The sequence below is a fragment of the Squalius cephalus genome (assembly GCF_949319135.1).
Source record: "Squalius cephalus genome assembly, chromosome: 9".
NCBI lineage: Eukaryota > Metazoa > Chordata > Actinopteri > Cypriniformes > Leuciscidae > Squalius > Squalius cephalus.
In genome coordinates this window covers 30,639,443-30,659,460 of record NC_137130.1, presented here as the reverse complement: position 1 = coordinate 30,659,460, position 20,018 = coordinate 30,639,443, and the positions used below count along the sequence as shown (strand labels likewise).

The following is a 20,018-nucleotide window of genomic DNA, read 5'->3' as shown; positions in this document are numbered from 1 at the left end:
AACAACTAGACCAACTGCAGAGACTACAACCAACACAGAAGAAAAATACACAACGCAGAGATTAATCTACGGGAACTTCAGTCATCCAGCAACATGATCAAGATTGCCTTAATCCTAACCATCATGGACATAGCACAAAGTGTAGACCCCAGAAACAACATCTTCTTAGAGCTGATGAATATGTCAAGAAATGCCTTGTTTGCTGGAAAGAACGTGTGCATGCCACACGCACCGTCTGTAGGAGCAGGAATCCCATGGGTGGCACACCCTATCTCCAAATGTGACACGTGTACCTTATTCAATCATCATACCAGTGGAGTATTCAGCAAAGATACATGTCACAACGTAACCATTCCTCCAGCTTCTCAGTGTTGCATACCTGGACTACCATCCTGCAACCTAACTTCAGCCACTCCCATCATGACAGATCTACTCCTGCCAATGATGTTCTATTGGTGCATGGAAAATTATGCTCCAGCATCGACTCCACTGGGTGAAATTCCCCGTGAACGTTGCAGTTTTGTGATTGAAAGAGGAACAGATGAATCCCATGTGTACATTACTACTACAGAGAAGAAACAGGAAAATGACTTAAACGATTGTCTCTCCAGGAACCCATCCCTACCGAAACTTTTTGCAATAAATCAGTGGTGTATGATTCCTCCACCAACTGGCACTTTTTGGTTATGTGGAACTTCTGTCTACAGCATCCTACCCAGCCAATTCAACGGCAGGTGCACCCTGGTTTATGTTCTGCCAGCTATCAGAGAAAACACACACTCCACTCCAAGCTCTCCACAGTTACATGATTCAGCTCCTTCTATCAACAATGATGGCTGCATTCCAGGACTCACTTGTGTTCAAACGCGGTGGTCAAGAACTCTTGGAGCCTTAATCCCATCATATGGGGTCATGCAGGCTCTCGATCAAGTCAGAAGCCTGTCAGATTCTGTACAGAAATTGGCCAATGATACGGTTTTGGCCCTGGGCAACATCACGAACACTCTCGCTTCGCACAAGATCATGATCTTACAGAACAGAGTAGCCTTAGATTACATTCTGGCAAAACAAGGGGGAGCCTGCACCATTATCGGCCCTGAGTGCTGCACCGGGTTAATGGATCCAACCGAGAACTTGAACAAAATCCAACAAGACATCATTGATCTTTCAACAAAATTACACCAGATGACTGAAGACAATTCTTCATGGTTCGGAAACTTGATTGGTAAACCCTGGCTGTGGATTAGAGAAATAGCAATTCTGCTGTTATTTCTTCTACTGGCATTCTACGTATGCGTCCACAGTATCAAGTGTTTCATTCAACAGATGACTCACGCCTCGCAAGAGAAAATGACTGGTCCAACCATAAAAGAATATTACCCGTAAGAACTTCACGGACCCTAATTACATGTTTGTTTCTGTGTCAACATGCAATTACAGAAAATCAACACAGAACATATGCTATGTGCCTGTAACTTTTTCAAGTTACAAGATTTAACTTTTAAGTATCTAAATTTGTATTTTGTGAGAGTTATTAGAACTCTCAAAGGGGGAAATGTGGGAATATGTTTAATTTATGTTCATGTGAGGCATAGATGATGACAGTTTAATTTATGTTCATGTGAGTTGACAGTTCAAAGAAGATTAAGTCAAGCAACCCAGTCATCGGACATTAACCTTTGTATCTGTGTACACCTCCTGAACAGTGACATGACTCCAAGTTTTGTCTATTATCATGTGAAGGTATGGGTGATGCTATCAGGCTGATTGGATCATTTGAATGATAGTGTTATGCTTATTCTTGATTGAATCAAGAATCATCCCTCTGCTTTGTTTGACTTGTCTCCACCTCCAAAAGTCCCACCTCCTTGTAAATGTATAAAAACTATACTGTATAGAACTCAGACAGACTTTGGTGACTGCAGCTACCGACAGCTCGCGTTCTCAATAAAGAATCCTGCTGAAGAAACAACCAAGTCTCCTGGTCTTCGATTCTGAGTTTACTACACAACCAACAAAGCCTTTTTGTGACTTTATAGTAGTTCAGATTTTCATTGTCACCATTGTTGCGATTCATACGCTGATTCTTGATGTCTGAGTTAGTCTATATGATCCTGTCAAAACATTTTCTGTATAATGACTTCACAAAATCTGAATATCACAGCACTGCCGGATCTTCCATAGCAGTTTTGTCATGCAAAATTAACAACTGATATTTAACAACTTAATCAGATATTACACTTCAGATGGTATCAATGAAGCAGGACACTACATGATGACTATTATCACTAAAAAGTGACCATCATCATCAGATCTGAGTTTCTCTTGGATTCCTACCATAACAAATATGCATCAGAGACATAGTGTTTCTGTTAAAAAAGATTAATGAAGATTTCTGTAAAAGTATTTTGCACATTTAAATTAGGATATTTTACATTAATTTTACAGTTTTTGTATGGCAGCCATTGCTGACTGTTTTTTTAAGGGATTTTTTTACAGTGAAGGTGTTTGATCGTAATAATTCAGGAAATAGCTAGCTAGGAAATAGCTGTAAAATAACAGTGTTTCTCTGTAAAACATTTAAGGAAAATTTCTGTAAAAGTTTTTTGCACTTTATTTAAATTAGGATTTTTTACTTTATTTTTACGGTTTTTGTTTGGCAGCCGTATAGCTGACAGTCATTGACCGTTTTTTAAAGATTTTATTTTTTACAGTGCAGAAAAATGTTCCTTGGGTCAATAATGGACTTCTGTATGGCTGACGTAACATTAGAAAGAGTCAACGAGTATAATAGAAAGGTCAAGTTTAGACTCTTTGACCAGAAAAAAATTCAGTATGTCAAATATGGACTTTTGTCAGGATGATATAACATCTGAATGTATAGTGTTAATCTTTAAAGGACTCTTTGGCCAGTAATATTTTCGGTAGGTCAAATATGGACCTGGCTGACATAATGTCAAGAGAAATCTGTATAGTACGAGAAATATGTATAGTAAGGTTAAAGTTCAAGGTCTCTGTCCAGAAATATGTTCAGAAGGTCAAATATGGACTTCTCTATAGCTGATTTAACATCAGAAGGAGTCTATGAGTTTATGATAGACAAAATCCTTTTGAGAACTCTTTGGTCAAATTTTTTTTTTCTTCAATCGGTCAAATATGGACTACTGTCTACCTGATTTAACATTACGAGAAGTCAGTCTGTATGTATAGTGAGTTAATGTTCATGGACTCTGGCCAGAAATATATTCAGTAGGTTAAAAGGGGACCTCTGTATAATTGAGGTCTTGGTCTTTCTATAGTCAAATATGAACTTCTATGTTTTGATCTATAGTCAAAAATAGGTCAAATATGGACTTCTGTATGGGTGATTTAACATCAGAAGGAGTCTATAACTTTATATAGTTTGAAAACTTTTGAGGACATTTTGACCAGAAATATGTTAAAAATTTCAGATATGGACATCTATATGGCTTATGAAGCATAAGAAAAAGTCTAAGAGTATGTATAGAAAGTCTAAGATCGAGACCTCTTTGGCCAGAAATATGTTCCTTGGGTCAAATATGGAATTCTGTATGGCTGACGTAACATCAGAAAGAGTCAACGAGTATATATGGAAAGGTCAAGTTTCGAGTACTCCTTGGCCAGAAAAAATTTCAGTATGTCAAATATGGACTTTTGTCAGGATGATATAACATCCGAAGATATCAATCTGACTGTATAGTGTTAATCTTTAGGGACTATTTGGCCAGAAATATATTCAGTAGATCAAAAGGTGACCTCTGTATAGCTGCTATATCATCAGAAGGAGTCTATAACATTATATAGTTTAAAACTTTTGAGGACATTTTGACCAGAAATAAGTAAAAAATTTCAGATATGGACATCTATATGGCTTATGAAGTATCAGAAGAAGTCTATGAGTATGTATAGAAAGTCCAAGATCGAGGACTCTTTGGCCAGAAATATGTTCCTGGGTTCAAATATGGACTTCTGTATGGCTGATGTAACATCAGGAGTCGATACGTTTTTAATCGTAAAAAACATTTTGAGGATTCTTTGGCCAAAAATATGTTAAATCGGTCAAATATTGACTACAGTCTGGCTGACATAATATCAAGCGAAATCTGTATAGTACGAGAAATATGTATAGTAAGGTTAAAGTTCAAGGTCTCAGTCCAGAAATATGTTCAAAAGGTCAAATATGGACTTCTCTATAACTGATTTAACATCAGAAATATGTTCAGAAGGGGACCTCTGTATAGCTGAGGTCTTGGACTTTCTATAGTCAAATATGGACTTCTATTTTTTTTTTCTATAGTCAAAAATAGGTCAGATATGGACTTCTGTATGGGTGATTTAACATCAGAAGGAGTCTATAACTTTATATAGTTTGAAAACTTTTGAGGACATTTTGACCAGAAATAAGTTCAAAATTTCAGATATGGACATCTATATGGCTTATGAAGTATCAGAAGAAGTCTATGAGTATGTATAGAAAGTCCAAGATCGAGGACTCTTTGGCCAGAAATATGAAACTTGGGTCAAATATGGACTTCTGTAAGGCTGATTTGACATCAGAAGGAGTCAATAAGTTTATAATAGTAAAAAACATTTTGAGGATTCTTTGGCCAAAAATATGTTCAGTTGGTGAAATATGGACTATAGTCTGGCTGATATAACATCACGAGAAGTCTGTATAGTACGAGAAATATGTATAGTAAGGTAAATGTTCAAGGTCTCTGGCCAGAAATATGTTCAGAAGGTCATAAATGGACTTCTGTATTGCTGATTTAACATCAGGAGTCTAAACGTTTATGATAGGCAAAATCCTTAACTCTTTGGTCCAAATCTTTTTCAGTCGGTCAAATATGGACTACTGTCTGCCTGATATAACATTACGTGAAGTCAGTATACTCAGTATAGTGAGTTAATGTTCAAGGACTCTGGCCAGAAATATTTTCCTTGGGTCAAATATGGACTTCTGTATGGCTGACGTAACATCAGATAGAGTCAACAAGTATATATGGAATGGTCAAGTTTCGAGTAGTCCTTGGCCAGAAAAATTTTCAGTATGTCAAATATGGACTTTTGTCAGGATGATATAACATCTGAAGATTTCAATCTGACTGTATAGTCTTAATCTTTAAGGACTCTTTGGCCAGAGATATATTCAGTAGATCAAAAGGGTCTATAACTATAGGTAGTCTATAACTTCATATAGTTTGAAAAATTTTGAGGACACATTGACCAGAAATAAGTTCAGAAGGTCAAATATGGACTTCTTTATAACTGATTTAACATCAGAAATATTTTCAGTAGGGGACCTCTGTATAGCTGAGGTCTTGGACTTTCTATAGTCAAATATGGACTTCTATTTTTTTTTTCTATAGTCAAAAATAGGTCAAATATGGACTTCTGTATGGGTGATTTAACATCAGAAGGAGTCTATAACTTTATATTGTTTGAAAACTTTTGAGGACATTTTGACTAGAAATAAGTTCAAAAGGTCAGATATGGACATCTATATGGCTTGTGAAGTATCAGAAGAAGTCTATGAGTATGTATAGAAAGTCCAAGATCGAGTACTCTTTGGCCAGAACAACCTGGTCTCACAGGATTCCGTGAAATGTCCACGGGCCCTTAACTCAAAATCCGTGGAGCCATCACGGAATCGCCCCAAATTCCGTGATGCGGCCACGGATATAACTCCAATGCAAGTCAATGACACTGATCTTCCGTGGTCCACACACGGATATTCGTTTCAATGACGGAATACAGAACTCACTCAACGGACGTGCTTTCTCATTTGGAAACGCAACATTTGAAGTATTTGTTTCTTTTCCAACATCAAATGCCATAATGACGTTAACCTGTCTGTTATTGTAGCTATTGCATTGTTCTGTCATCATAAAATTTCAGTTAGCCTAACCAAAGTCCCGTGATGGCACCACGGACCGCAACAACCGGACCTCACTCATGGACGTTGTAATGTTTCTGGCTTGTTTAGGAACTTATAAGCTTTAGGTCAACTGTGTTGCAATGGCATGTAATTAACTTGACATTTTGTCTCGTCCTGTCATCATAAAATCCAGCTTGATGGCGTTTTACACCTATTGCTCGCTTGGCTATAGTCAGAACTAAAATCTGTGATAGGAGCACGGAGTGAGTCTGTGGTGAGACCACGGATAACTCCAACGCAAGTCAATGACACTCATCTTCCGTGGTCCACACACGGATATTCGTTTCAATGACAAAGAACCGATCTCACTCAATGGACGTGCTTTCTCATTTGGAAACACAACATTTTAAGTATTTATTTATTTTCCAACACCAAATACCATAAAGACGTTAACCTCTCTGTTATTGTAGCTATTGCATTGTCCTACCATCATAAAAATTCAGTTTGTTTCTGTTAGCCTAACTTAAGTCTCGTGATGGAACCACGTACCTCAACAACCTGACCTGATCACTGGATGTTGTAATGTTGCTCACTTGTTTAAACACTTAAAAGCTTTATGTCGACTGTGTTGCAATGGCATTTTGTCTTGTCTTGTCATCATAAAATCCAGTTGGCGTCCTGATGGCGTTTTACACCTATTGCTTGCTTGGCTATAGTCAGATCTAAAATCTGTGATAGGAGCACGGATTGAGTCTGTGGTGAGACCACGGATAACTCCAACGCAAGTCACAACCCAGTCTCACGTCAGTTCGTGATATGGTCACGTAATTTAATCTATTGATTCGTGCCACGTTTATTTCGCTATTTTCGTACAAAACCAGCACGTTTTTTAAACTAATGTATTTTCAATGGGAAGCGTCTTTCGTGATCACAGCACGATTCTTTCTGCCTGTCGGCTGCAGCAGAGAAGTTGTTTAATCATTCACGAGATCTTATCTTATCATGGTTTATGTATTTTTTAATGTTATTATTTCGGTCTTTTTGCCAGGGAAGCTGGATTGCTTTGCTGTTTATTGATATTTTTAAAATTATATTTTATCAGTAGGAAATCGCGCTGAAGAAGTCTCGTTCCGAATACATCGCGATATTTGGCATTACGTCACGTGTGTCAGATGTTGGTAAGTAGTAAATACCTAAATACGTTGTCTTAATAATGTGTATATACTGTCTTTTCTGTTTGTCGATATTAATCTGCCATTATATCTGCCATCTCCACGGAGACTTTGCAACTACATTTGATGCTCAAAATGTTCATAAAGAGATCGCAAAACTAATCCAAGCGGACTATATATCCGCTAATATGAATTGAGCGGTTTAGTCCAAATTTTCTGAAGAGACTCGTTCGATGAACAAATTGAATTTAGACTTTTATTCGCATTTAAACATTGATCAGCGAACATAAACTGAAGCTCAACCGAACCTGCTTGACGTGCAAGACCGAACCTCATTGGTTCTGGCAGAAGCTCGAGAATGAACCTCATTAGTTCTTGCTGAAGCTCAAATGTGCTGCGTAACACAAGAATGAACGTCATTGGTTCTCACACGTCAAGCGAACATGCTTGAGCTTCAGTTTGCCACAACTGATGTGTGAGTTGATGAATGTGTTATGTTTTATTCACATAAATGTGAATAAAAGCCTAAATGCAATCTTATAAAGCAGCTTGACCTCTAAATATATAACACAAAACATAACATACAACATATAAATTGTATAATAATTCAAGTATTACATCTACAGCTAATTCTATTCAGTTTCTATTCTATTGTTTTCCCTAATCAATTAAACTAATTAGTGGATCTATTTAAATCACATTTCAAAAATACTTTATACATATAGCGATACCAAAGATGAGACGAAGAAAGACAAAATCGACTAGCTACATTTAAATTTAAATTGCATTTAAATTGCAGTGATACAGGCAATACCTTTTTTAAAGGTCTTTGTCATTGTAAAATTCCAATATATTTACTTATATATTTACTTTACGACGTGGACTGACAACTGCAGGCATGCATATTATATATATATATATATATATATATATATATATATATATATATATATATATACACAGTGCTATGCATAAGTGAATACACCCATGCTAAAGTTGACTAAAAAGAGGAATAAAAAATCATATTTTGGAAATTGAACGTAATGCCTTAATTTAAAAAATTAGGAAAAATCCAACCTTTAAGGACACCAATTTTCTTTGTGAATGAATAATGTATCGTAAATAAATAAATGTTCTTCCTAGGTATGGTGAAGGCTATGTGATGATGTGGGGCTATTTTAATTCCAAAGGCCAAGGGAACTTTATCAGGATGCATAGTATCCTAAATTATTATTTTTTTTAAATACTTAAAAATAAAAATCTGCCTGCCTCTATGGGAATTTAACATAGGGGTGTACTAACTTATGCACCATGTATTTTAAGGAAGAACATTTATTTATTTACGATACATTATTCATTCACAAAGAAAATTGGTGTCCTTAAAGGTTGGATTTTTCCTAATTTTTTAAATTAAGGCATTATGTTCAATTTCCAAAATATGATTTTTTATTCCTCTTTTTAGTCAACTTTAGCATGGGTGTATTCACTTATGCATTGCACTGTATATATATACAGGTGCTGGTCATAAAATTAGAATATCATCAAAAAGTTGATTTATTTCAAGAATTCAACTTAACAGGTGAAACTAATATATTATATAGACTCATTACATGCAAAGTGAGATATTTCAAGCCTTTATTTGTTATAATTTTGATGATTATGGCTTACAGCTTATGAAACCCACAAAATCAAAATCCCAGAAAATTAGAATATTACATGAAATCACACAGTAATTACATAGTGATACCATGGTCATTGAACCAGGTTTTGGTTCTTTTGGCAGTGTGGGCAGGTGCAAATCCTGCTGGAAAATGAAGGAAGCATGAAGTGCTCTGAAAATGTCCTGGTAGATGGCTGCGTTGACTCTGGATTTAATAAAGCACAGTGGACCAAAGTCCTCTTTTCTGATGAGAGCAAATTTTGCATCTCATTTGGAAACCAAGGTCCCAGAGTCTGGAGGAAGAATGGAGAGGCACACAATCCAAGATGCTTGAAGTCCAGTGTGAAGTTTCCACAGTCTGTGTTGGTTTGGGGAGCCATGTCATTGGCTGGTGTTGGTCCACTGTGCTGTCCACTCAACGCAGCCGTCTACCAGGACATTTCCAGAGCACTTTATGCTTCCTTCAGCAGACAAGCTTTATGGAGATGCTGACTTCATTTTCCAGCAGGATTTACACTTGCCCACACTGCCAAAATAACCAAAACCTGGTTCAATGACCATGGTATCACTGTGTAATTACTGTGTGATTTCATGTAATATTCTAATTTTCTGGGATTTTGATTTTGTGGGTTTCATAAGCTGTAAACCATAATCATCAAAATTATAACAAATAAAGGCTTGAAATATCTCACTTTGCATGTAATGAGTCTATATAATATATTAGTTTCACCTGTTAAGTTGAATTCTTGAAATAAATCAACTTTTTGATGATATTCTAATTTTATGACCAGCACCTGTATATATATATAATTTGATAATAATTTGATTTAATTCTACGGGTCAGAGAGGGTTGAAAATCATTACAAATTTAAATATGACATAGCTCAAAAAGTCACCAACATGTGGAACATAAGTTTTTATAGTATTTTAAAATGATTAGTCGCCCAGTTTTAGGTAGACATATATGTGTTATATGTGAAAAGATTAATATATGTATTTATTTAATGTTCAGGTTCTGAAGGCAGTGGATTCCATGTCTCGTCTGGGTGGTTTTGGAGGTTGGATCTCAGACAGAATCAGTTTTGCATAAGGGGTGTTATGGAGACCAGCAGTTCTGAGCGCCTGTTCAATACGAACTCTGGGATCAGACACAATCTGAAAGACAGACAAAATAAGAAGAAAAAAGATAAGAGCATCTTTCAATTATTCATAGAATTATTAAGTCATTGCAAATCCATATAAGTCACCATGATCAAGCCTTCAAAGTGAGATGCTCAAGCAAAAGTCAGGGAAGTACCTACACTTAACTATTAAATAGAATTCTTTTAATAGTTAAATGTTTTTTGTAACAGGATTTGCTGTTGACCGGTTGATCTGCTTTGACATGACCAAGTTAGTCAGTAACTTATCTCAGTTTTATGTTTACAGGATGTGATATTAAACCTCCATGTTATGAAACATGGAGAAAAAAAAGAAAAAAAGCTGTTTCACAGTTTGGCCTTGGCCACTTTGTAAAGGCCAGAGTCCCAAAATGTCATCACAGGTTAACCATTATTATTGGCAGAAACATAATGTCCCATGTACATGACAGTCAGAAGCACTGCGCCTGCAGGTCTACCATGAGCAACAAACACTGAACCAGACTATTTAAATGTTGAGCAGTAAATAAAGGACTGGCTGTGAGATCAGCAGAGGCCAATCATCTTGTGCCATGCGGTAATGATGTGACTGCTTGCAGATTGCATGTAAAGGACCTATCAGCCTGCGCCCTCTGGAGTTTCATGACTGAACTAGACACGCATGTAAATTTCAGCACATTTGTTCTAACTGATTAGACATAGACATCAAAGTTTGAATTTGTTAATTCTATAATAAAAAATTACATTGAAAAATTAAATTGTGAAATTAAAGTGAAAAAAGTAAAATAGTCCACCATTCCACTATCTACATTTTTCCTACACCTCATGACGCTTTGCACAAATTATAGGAGTAACTATGAGACACACACACACACAAAGAATACTTATTTATTAAACAAAGAGAAAACACTAGGAGATAGATACAGCAATATGACATTCACATAAACAATACCGAACATGGAACAGACTCAACTAAAGGCTTATCTTCACAAGGGAGCAATCAACGAAAAATTTACAGGTGTAGAACTAATTAACAACCTTGAAAACAAACAAGGAACTAGAACTCAGGCAAACGGGCACAGGAAAAACCAAACTAAAACACAATGAACTGACAGAACTAAACATAACTGTATCATTACCCCCAACCCAATGTCCTTGTGCCATAAACAAACAGATGAAAGGCTCTGGAGGAGGGCGAGGGACTGGTGAAGGACAGGGAACAGGAAATGCCAGCAGGAGAAACTAAGGCGGAGAAGATGGAGGGAGGAGTGGCAAGCAGGAGGACCCAAACCACAGCCAGGACGAAGTCCCATGAGTCGAAGGAGGGAGGAGCCAGGATGTCGACTTGGTCGGCGGACCCAGGCGGACCTCCGTCTGCATCATTTTACTCATTCCTCCAAAAGTGTGCACGCATATACGGGCTTGTACTAAATTTAGTTATTTTTCGCTGCTTTATATATTATGCTTAAACAGTCAAATACACACAAAATAATGACAAAATGCTGGTCTTGGCGAGTATTCAGGTAAACATGGTCAGATATGTTTTAAGAGAGTAAACACGCATGTGTGACAGTATAATGGATCCATGCGTCAGGTCTTAAAGTGACAGCAGATACCTGCTGCCAAATTAAAAGATTATAAAGGTTTTTGAATTTAGTATTTTTTCATGTCATTACATTATTTAGAGCAAAAGAAACAACTGGAGAAAAACATTTTTGAAAAAGGATGTTTTATTCATGTTATGCTATGTCCACTGTAGAGGACACCATTTGTTTAAAAAATAAAATTACATGAAATGACACGACATGTGAGGGAAAAAACAATGGGATTTCTTTTTCATTCACCAATCAATTTTTAGGTTTTAAGATGGTTTTTTTAACCAAACTTTGTTACAATATTGGGGACATTTAATATTCAACAATTTTATTGATCTGCCTGCATTGACACCATTATTTGAGAACTGAACTGAGCTGGACGAACTGAGCTATATATATATATATATATATATATATATATATATATATATATATATATATATATATATATATAAAACTAAATTAATAACTTTTTTACAACAAAAATGAACCATCACTGAACTTACTTAAGCTGGACTATGATGATGGTTAATTTTATTTTCTTCTAGATCTGCTGTACAGCAGAAACAAACTTTGTTGCATTATTTTCCTGTTATCACTGTAAAGATGATTTGAAACAATCTATATTGTAAAAAGCGCTATAAAAATAAAGGTGACTTGACTTGTTAGAAACATTTAAATACTGTTCAGAAACATAAAGTAGTGCAGCTGCTTTGTTTACAGGATTACCGGAAATGGCTGCATTCCTGTTTCATCATCGCCATCTGTGTGTAATATGTAATATGTAAGTAATATGAGCCTATAGGCGGGTCCACAACACGCTTGTTACACACACAGGGATGCACAGCAGCACTAGAGCTTAGATTCTCTGCCCGATATTTCCCATCACTATCCTTGGGCCAGGTCGGGCCGGGCCCTTGATCAAGCATTTGTGTTACAAAATGCAACGTCACGTGTCATGCGCAGCGTCTCCTACACTCGCACGCATCACACCGGGGCCCGGGATAATAGGCTTTAAAAATATTTATTTTGTTTAAAAAATATTCTAGATTCTAAAACCTTGTTGAATTATATTAGAGTAGTAGGCCTACTCCTCCTAGGCCATCCAAAGTTCATTCTTGTTCATTTTCTGTGTTCATCATTGTTCACGTTTTTTTTTTTTTTTTTTACGTTTCTTCATTCAGATCCATTTGCGATCCATTCCATTCTGAATAAACAAACAACGGAGTTTACATGCTTCATCCTTGTTGCATTATTCATTAAGATAATAATTAATAAATGCATGCACAATTATCTGTGAACTTGATAAATGTTGCAGATGTTTTACTATGCAAAAACAAATGCCTTTCAACTTCTGTGCAAAATTCAGAATTAAATGAATGTGCAGCAATTTGTACAAATAGAGAGTCTGTAGGCCTACTATACGTGTTGTAGCCATTAAATAAGCGCATTTAGCTTCATATTTGTTAAAATATTATGTTATTTTTTTCCATCTATGTTGATTATGAAAAGTGAACAGCACGAGTAAGATAAGATGCGCAATATATCGAGAGACATGGAGTGGGTCAGACATGATTTTGACCACCAGAAGCAAATATAGCAGACAATATAATCATGACATGGAGGCGCCGGCACGCCGCGGTCACTTGCATTGCACGTGAACTGGAGCGCATCTCATAAATTAACTGAAACTCAGTTTATGTCCCTCACAGACATGAGAAATATATCTAAAGAAAGCTTGAAATGTATTTAAACGAAACAATTCAAAACAAAAAGAAATAGTCTACTCTGATTATGTAATCCATGATGTGCATTTCTCTCTATAGGCATGTTCACTACGGAGATGACGATCGTCAACTTCATCTTTGCAGCCGACACTGACAGAAAACACTAGTTTATTAATAAAAATCAATGCACGCATCACCGAATATACAAATGCACATCTTGCTTGTTGCACGCACACATATTATGTCGAAATAACTACTCGGTTACTCACATAACCTCAGTTCCCTGAAATGAGGGAACGAGTATTGCGTAGCTATACACTATGGGAAAAATCCTTTTCTCGAGAATATTGAAAGCTAACTTTTAAAACGCAGTGCAGCTGCACGGCTAGCACAGTGAACGTGAGCGCGGTCATTGGCTGTGCTGCGGCAACTGCATGAACCTATGGCGTGACGGCGCGGGCGCACCAGCCAATCAGGGCGCTTCGTGCCCTGGAGCGTCATAACCCGCCAAGATGGGCCTGGCTTACAGCTATATTAGCCCATGACTCGCCATAGGAAATCAGATTAAAAATTCCTGAAGCGACCACTGATCGCAGCACAAGCACGGCATCGTACGCAATACTTGTTCCCTCATTTCAGGGAACTGAGGTTACGTGAGTAACCGAGTAGTTCCCTTTCAATGAGATCTCTCCTATTGCGTAGCTATACACTATGGGATAACCCCTGCAAAACGCCGTGCGTGCTCTCTACGCTCCTGTACAGCCCATATGTGTACACACACGTATATATATATATATATATATATATATATATATATATATATATATATATATATATATATATATATATATATATATATGGTATATATGTGTATATATTCACAGCCAGTCACTGACAGGCTTTATGTGGGACAGAATAAGCCAAGTATGGCAGATCAAACTAGGTTGGATCTAAGAATAGGGTAGTGCTTGCACTTAGACAGACAGAACCTTAGCTTGCAAAGCGGGAACTTCCAACTTGTAAAATTTCATAAATGTGGACGGTGAGGCCCAGCCTGCCGCTGCACAAATATCTTCAAGGGGGACTCTACTAGACCATGCCCAGGAAGAGGCCATGCCTCTCGTGGAGTGCGCTCTAACCCCCAATGGGCACTGCATGCCCCTTAATTCGTAAGCCAGCGTGATAACGTCCACTATCCAATGCGACAGACTATGCTTAGAGACGGCTAGCCCTTTTGAGCGGCCGCCAAAGCATTCAATTAGCTGTTCCGATCGTCTGAATGAAGAGGAATGTTCCAGATAAGTTCTGAGTGCCATGACAGGACAGAGCAGACTCACATCACTTTCTCCATCTGGCGAAGGAAGGGCCGTTAAGGAGATAATCTGCGCTCTGAACGGAGTGGAGAGCACTTTGGGAAAATAGCCATGCCTCGGTCTAAGGACGACCCTGGAGTCATTAGGTCCGAACTCAAGGCAAGAAGCATTGGTAGATAATGCTTGTAGGTCACCCACACGCTTGACTGACGCGATTGCCGTAAGCAAAGTGGTCTTGAGCGAAAGCGACTTTAAGTCAGCAGACTGAAGTGGCTCAAATGGGGGGCCTTTCAGGGCCTCTAGTACCAGTGACAGGTCCCAACTAGGGACAGAGGGGGGCTGTGGAGGGTTCAACCTCCTAGCGCCCTTTAGAAATCGAACTACCAGGTCATTCCTTCCCAGTGATTTACCAGCTACCGCAGCATGAAAGGCCGCTATGGCTGCCGTATACACTTTGAGCGTGGACGGGGTGTGTCCCGCTTCCAGCAGCTCTTGTAGGAAGGCGAGCACCGATGGTACCTCGAATGACTGTGGGTCTAGCTCCCGTGCTGTGCACCAGCTAGAAAACGTAGCCCATTTCTGGGCATATATAGGCGCCTGGTCGACGGCGCTCTGGCCTCGGTTAAGGTCCTCAACACCCTGTTGGAAAGATCCCCTGATATCTGTTCAGTGGCCATGCATGCAGGGCCCACAAATCGGGACGAGGGTGCCAAGTCGTGCCGTTTGCCTGAGAGAGGAGATCCCTCCTCAGCGGAATCGGCCGGGGGGCAGAGGCCGCCATCTGAATCAGCTCGGGAAACCATGACTGATTTTTCCAGAGCGGAGCTATGAACAGCACCATACTCTGGTGTTCCCTGATTCGCTCGATGGCCTGCGGTATCATAGACACCGGCAGAAAAGCATAGAGCAGGCGTTCCGGCCATACGTGGACGAACGCATCCCTGCTCTTCGTGAAGTACACTGGGCACTGAGCGTTGTCTTCTGAGGCGAAGAGGTCGACTTCTGCCCTGCCGAAGACGCTCCACAGCTGCTGCACCATCTGCGGGTGGAGAGACCACTCCCCTGCTAGTACTTTGTCTCTGGACAGCATGTCCGCGCCCTGGTTCAGGATGCCTGGTACGTGAGCTGCCCTGAGCAAGCGCAGGTTGCGCTGAGCCCAAAGGATGATGCTCTTCGCCAGCGCGTGTAGGTTTCTGGACCTGACCCCGCCCTGGCGATTCAAGTACGACACCACAACTCTGTTTTCCGTACGGACCAGCACATGATGGTTCCGTAGGTATGGGAGAAAGGCTTCCAGCGCTAGAGCGAATGTCTTCATCTTCAAACAATTTATGTGAAGGCTCCTTTCCGAGTCTGACCAAAGACCGGATGTTGGCCTGCCCTCGAAGAGAGCCCCCCAACCTAGGTTGGAGGCATCTGTCGAGATGGTCTGTCTGACTGACACGATACCCAGACTCACGCCGGACCGAAACCATTCGGCCCTTTTCCAGGGAGCCAGAGCTCTGACACAGCTAAGACTTTTTTGTAGTTTTTTTTTTAGCCAGTGTTGCAGTGGGCGCATGCGTAGCAAACCCAGCTGCAGGACCGGGGATGCAGAGGCCATCATGGAACCTCTTCTGGAACCTCTTGAGAGGTGTCAACGCGTCCACGCTGAAAGAGGTGGCCAGGCGTTGTATAGAGAGAGCTCGCGCTGACGTCAAGTACGCTTTCATGTCCAAAGAGTCCAACGTTATGCCCAGGAAGGAAATTCTCTGTCTAGGCGATAGTTCGCTCTTGGCAGCGTTGATCCTGAGGCCAAGAGTCTAGGTGACTGAGAAGCCAGGATCTGTGAGTTAATAATAACTCCTCCGATTGCGCTATGACTAGCCAATCATCTAGGTAATTCAACACGCGCATGCCCCGTTGTCTCAAAGGGGTAAGTGCCGCATCCATACACTTCGTAAATGTACAGGGAGCCAGAGACAGGCCGAACGGAAGTACTGTGTACTGGTAAGCCTGCCCCTCGAAGGCAAATCTCAGGAATGGCCTGTGACGGGCGATATCTGGATGTGAAAATAAGCATCTTTCAGATCCACTGAGAAAATCCAATCTCCCGGGCGAATTTGCGCAAAAATCTGCTTGGTCGTCAACATTCTGAATGGCCATCTCATGAGCGACTCGTTCAGTTTTCTGAGATCCAGAATGGGTCTGAGATCGCCGTCCTTTTTGGGGACGAGGAAATAACGGCTATAAAAGCCTGACTCGCTCTGCGAGATGTGAACCGGCTGGATCGCTCCCTTTTCTAACAGTTTCAACACTTCTGTGCGGAGAATGTGTGCCACGCCCTCTCTCACTGTTGTCTCGACCTTGGCTCGAAAGCGTGGCGGTCTGCGAGCAAACTGAAGCGAAAAGCCTTGTTCTACTGTTCTCAGTACCCACTGTGAAATGCCTGGGATGGCCCGCCATGCGCTGGCATACAGAATCAGGGGTCGAATGAGCGTTGGGCGGAAGCCCGCCTGATGCGGAAGCTCGCTCTGCCCACTGTTTCGCGAACCCTGTCTGCTGCGGGCGGTGCGCTGCACAGGACTCCCAGCGCGCAGCGCTCCCTTTGCGGCATGTATGTGAGAAATCTGACCCGGGGCTGATATCATATGTAGGGGTGCGTGCGGCAACGCTGGCACCGAATCTACATTCATGTTCTCTATCAAACCTGACGGGCAATGCTGTGATAGCGTATTGGCAGCACTTATTAGTGAGAGCGCGCGCGCTGCCGTAGGCGCGTGCCTCACTCGTGCAACGCTCAGAGCCAGGCGCTGTAAGGGCTGATAGCTTACCCCGTTGGCAGCGCTTATGTAGGTATGTGTGGGGGTTTGTAACTGGCACATGAACCTCTGCTGTATGTACAGCGTGGGCTAGTGATTTGGGACAAGTACTCATGTGTAGCTGTGCAGACTTTGTAGTGGGCACTGGAACTACATTTACAACACTCGCAGCGAGAGCTGGCGAGTTTATGAGAGTGGAGGGAGTGCTTGTGTGTAGAGGTGCAGACTCTACGGTGGGCACTATATCTACATTTTTCATGCTTGCAGCGTGGGATGGCAGGCTGCTTACAGTGGAAACCGTGTTTGTGAGTGAGGACATGCCCTTTATGATGGGCACGTGACCTAGACATGACTACAGGCAGAAAATAGCTCTTTTCTGGGTTTATTTGGGTCGCCGTGAAAACGGCGTTTGGGTGCAGGTGAGCGTGTATTGTAACAGGCACATTTTCCACAAAATTCACTCTTCCAGCCACCAGAGCGAGGGGGACTGGAGAGAGCTTCGCCCTTTTTGGGGAGATTACCCGGCCGCAGCGGGGTTTGGACTCACCCTTTTCGTCCCAGCTAGGACGGCTTGCGAGGCTCGGGGTTCGGCGTGGTCTTAGGTCGAGGACCCCTCTTCTCAGCAAATGGCTGCCGCCTCGAGGAACGTGAGCGGCGGCGGATCTTAGTCGCGGGACGGGGCTTAGTCGCCGATGGCGCTGGCTGGGGCCTGGGACGCCTGCTGAGCTTCGGAGTAGTGCTCCGCGAAGTTCTTCACCGCAGGACCAAAGAGGCCGGATGAAGTGATGGGGGCTTCGAAACCTTTTTCCTTTACGCCGTCAACACTGCAGAGCGCCGAAGAAAAAGAAGTGCAGATACGAGCAGAATGAGGTGCTTTTTCAGTCCGAAGCAGCAATAGACAGGCTGTCTTTGTCGTCCTCCTCTTCCTCGTCCGAAGCTCCAAACGAGAGAAGACCCGCCGCGCACGAGGAGGGGCGTTGGTCGGCCTGTGTAAACAGGACGGGCGAGGACTCAGGTGACGGAGAAGCACACGGGGACTTGACCGGCGTGGGTTCTCTGTCAACCGCAGGCTCAGGCTCTCTCTGCGAGCTGCGTTTATTCTTACGCGGCTCGAGCAAGAGAGGCGGAAGAGCAGGCTCGTCGTCGAAAGCCGCTAACCTCTGACGTAGCGAGGTTAGGTCCAGGAAATCACATTCAGGGCAGCCGCCCTTGGTCAGCGCGGCCTCCGCGTGGATGTGACGATCCTTGGCGACGAGCGGGCCTCTACACGAGGCGCAGGTGGAGCGAGGCATTACAACGCCTCAATTTGTTCTTTTAGAGAAAAACAAGCGTGAACGCGACGGCGAACATGCTAGTTGTGCGTTTAGAAAGGATATTTATAGCACATATTTCCTATGGTGAGTCATGGGCTAATATAGCCATAAGCCACGCCCATCTTGGCGGGTTATGACGCGCCAGGGCGTGAAGCGCCCTGATTGGCTGGTGCACCTGCGCCGCAACGCCATAGGTTCATGCAGTTGCCACAGCACAGCCAATGACCGCGCTTGCGTTCACTGTGCTAGCCGTGCAAAATAATTGTCGGGTTTAAAATCAGGCTCGGGCTCATAATTACAGTTAATGTGTCGGGCCACGGGCTCGGACACAACGTGCACGGGCTCGGGTAGGGTCGGGCTTGATTCTTTGGGCCCTATCTACGCTCTAAGCATCACACAAACTGGACAAATATTAAAAATAAAATGATTACAATGTAAAAGATTAATATTGTGTACATAAAGATCTGGTGGAATCCGACTTGTCCCGTTCTACGCTCGCGCCATGGAGGATTCGCTATTTACATGACGGAATTTGCAAGAGGAAAAACTGAACGTGTCTCCAGAGCGCAAACGGATCTGCTTGTGCGCGAAGTTAAAGGGTGCAAGCAGACCATCTACGGGACACCATATTGTAACTGTGTAACTGTTTGTTTAATAAGCAGATTGTACGTGCTTTGTGGACCCGCCTATAGGTGCACTTACTATTTTACTATATACTTTACTAGGTGCCCTTTAAATAAAAATAAAATACTGCGCCATTGACTTTAGACCAGGTTTTTGTTGGTCAATGGCGCAGTCTATTTCAGTTGCCTCAAAATAGCAACGCGAAAACCAGGGGTGCCCAATCCTGCTCCTGCCGATCGACTGTCCTGCACAGTTCATCTCCAACCCTAATCAAACACACCTGCATTTAATTTTCAAGTGATCCTGAAGACCTTAATTGGTTGCTTCAGGTGTGTTTGATTAGGGTTGGAGATGAACTGTGCAGGACAGTCGATCGGCAGGAGCAGGATTGGGCACCCCTGGTGAAAACAATGCGCCTGAACACACCTCGTTTTCAGACCAGCACGCTCATGGGCGCACAAATTGGCGCAAATGCATTTGCTATTTAAACAACGTGGCGCTGGACATGAAAATGATAACTGCGTCGGGCTGAAACTAACATAAAACATTTGCGTCGCGCCTGGCGCTGAATTGCGCCGGGTTTATGATAGGGCCCTAAGTGCACTTGCACCGTGCGCTTTAGACCATTCGTTTAGATTGTTCAAATAAAGCCCATGCGACCTCTTTGCGAATAGAGCTGAGCGCAGCCATCGAGCCCCCACCTTCCTTACCGTCACCAACTTCCCTTGAGCCGACTTCGCTAGCGTGGTCTCTCTGCCCCTTTTCAATTTCTAAT

At 41.5% G+C, this 20,018-nt stretch overlaps 1 protein-coding gene across 2 annotated transcripts in view; it reads right to left on the bottom strand.

The window, feature by feature from the left end:
- Positions 1 to 9,668: 9,668 nt before the first annotated feature.
- The window catches only part of LOC307164697 (coiled-coil domain-containing protein 148-like), a 211,164-nt gene continuing 200,814 nt past the window's right edge, over positions 9,669 to 20,018 (bottom strand). For both annotated transcript variants that reach the window (XM_079881749.1, XM_079881750.1), the window contains exon 15: positions 9,669 to 9,886. In XM_079881749.1, coding sequence (XP_079737875.1) covers positions 9,740 to 9,886 — 147 coding nt within the window. In that variant the 3' untranslated portion in view covers positions 9,669 to 9,739. The remainder of the gene's footprint in view (positions 9,887 to 20,018) is intronic.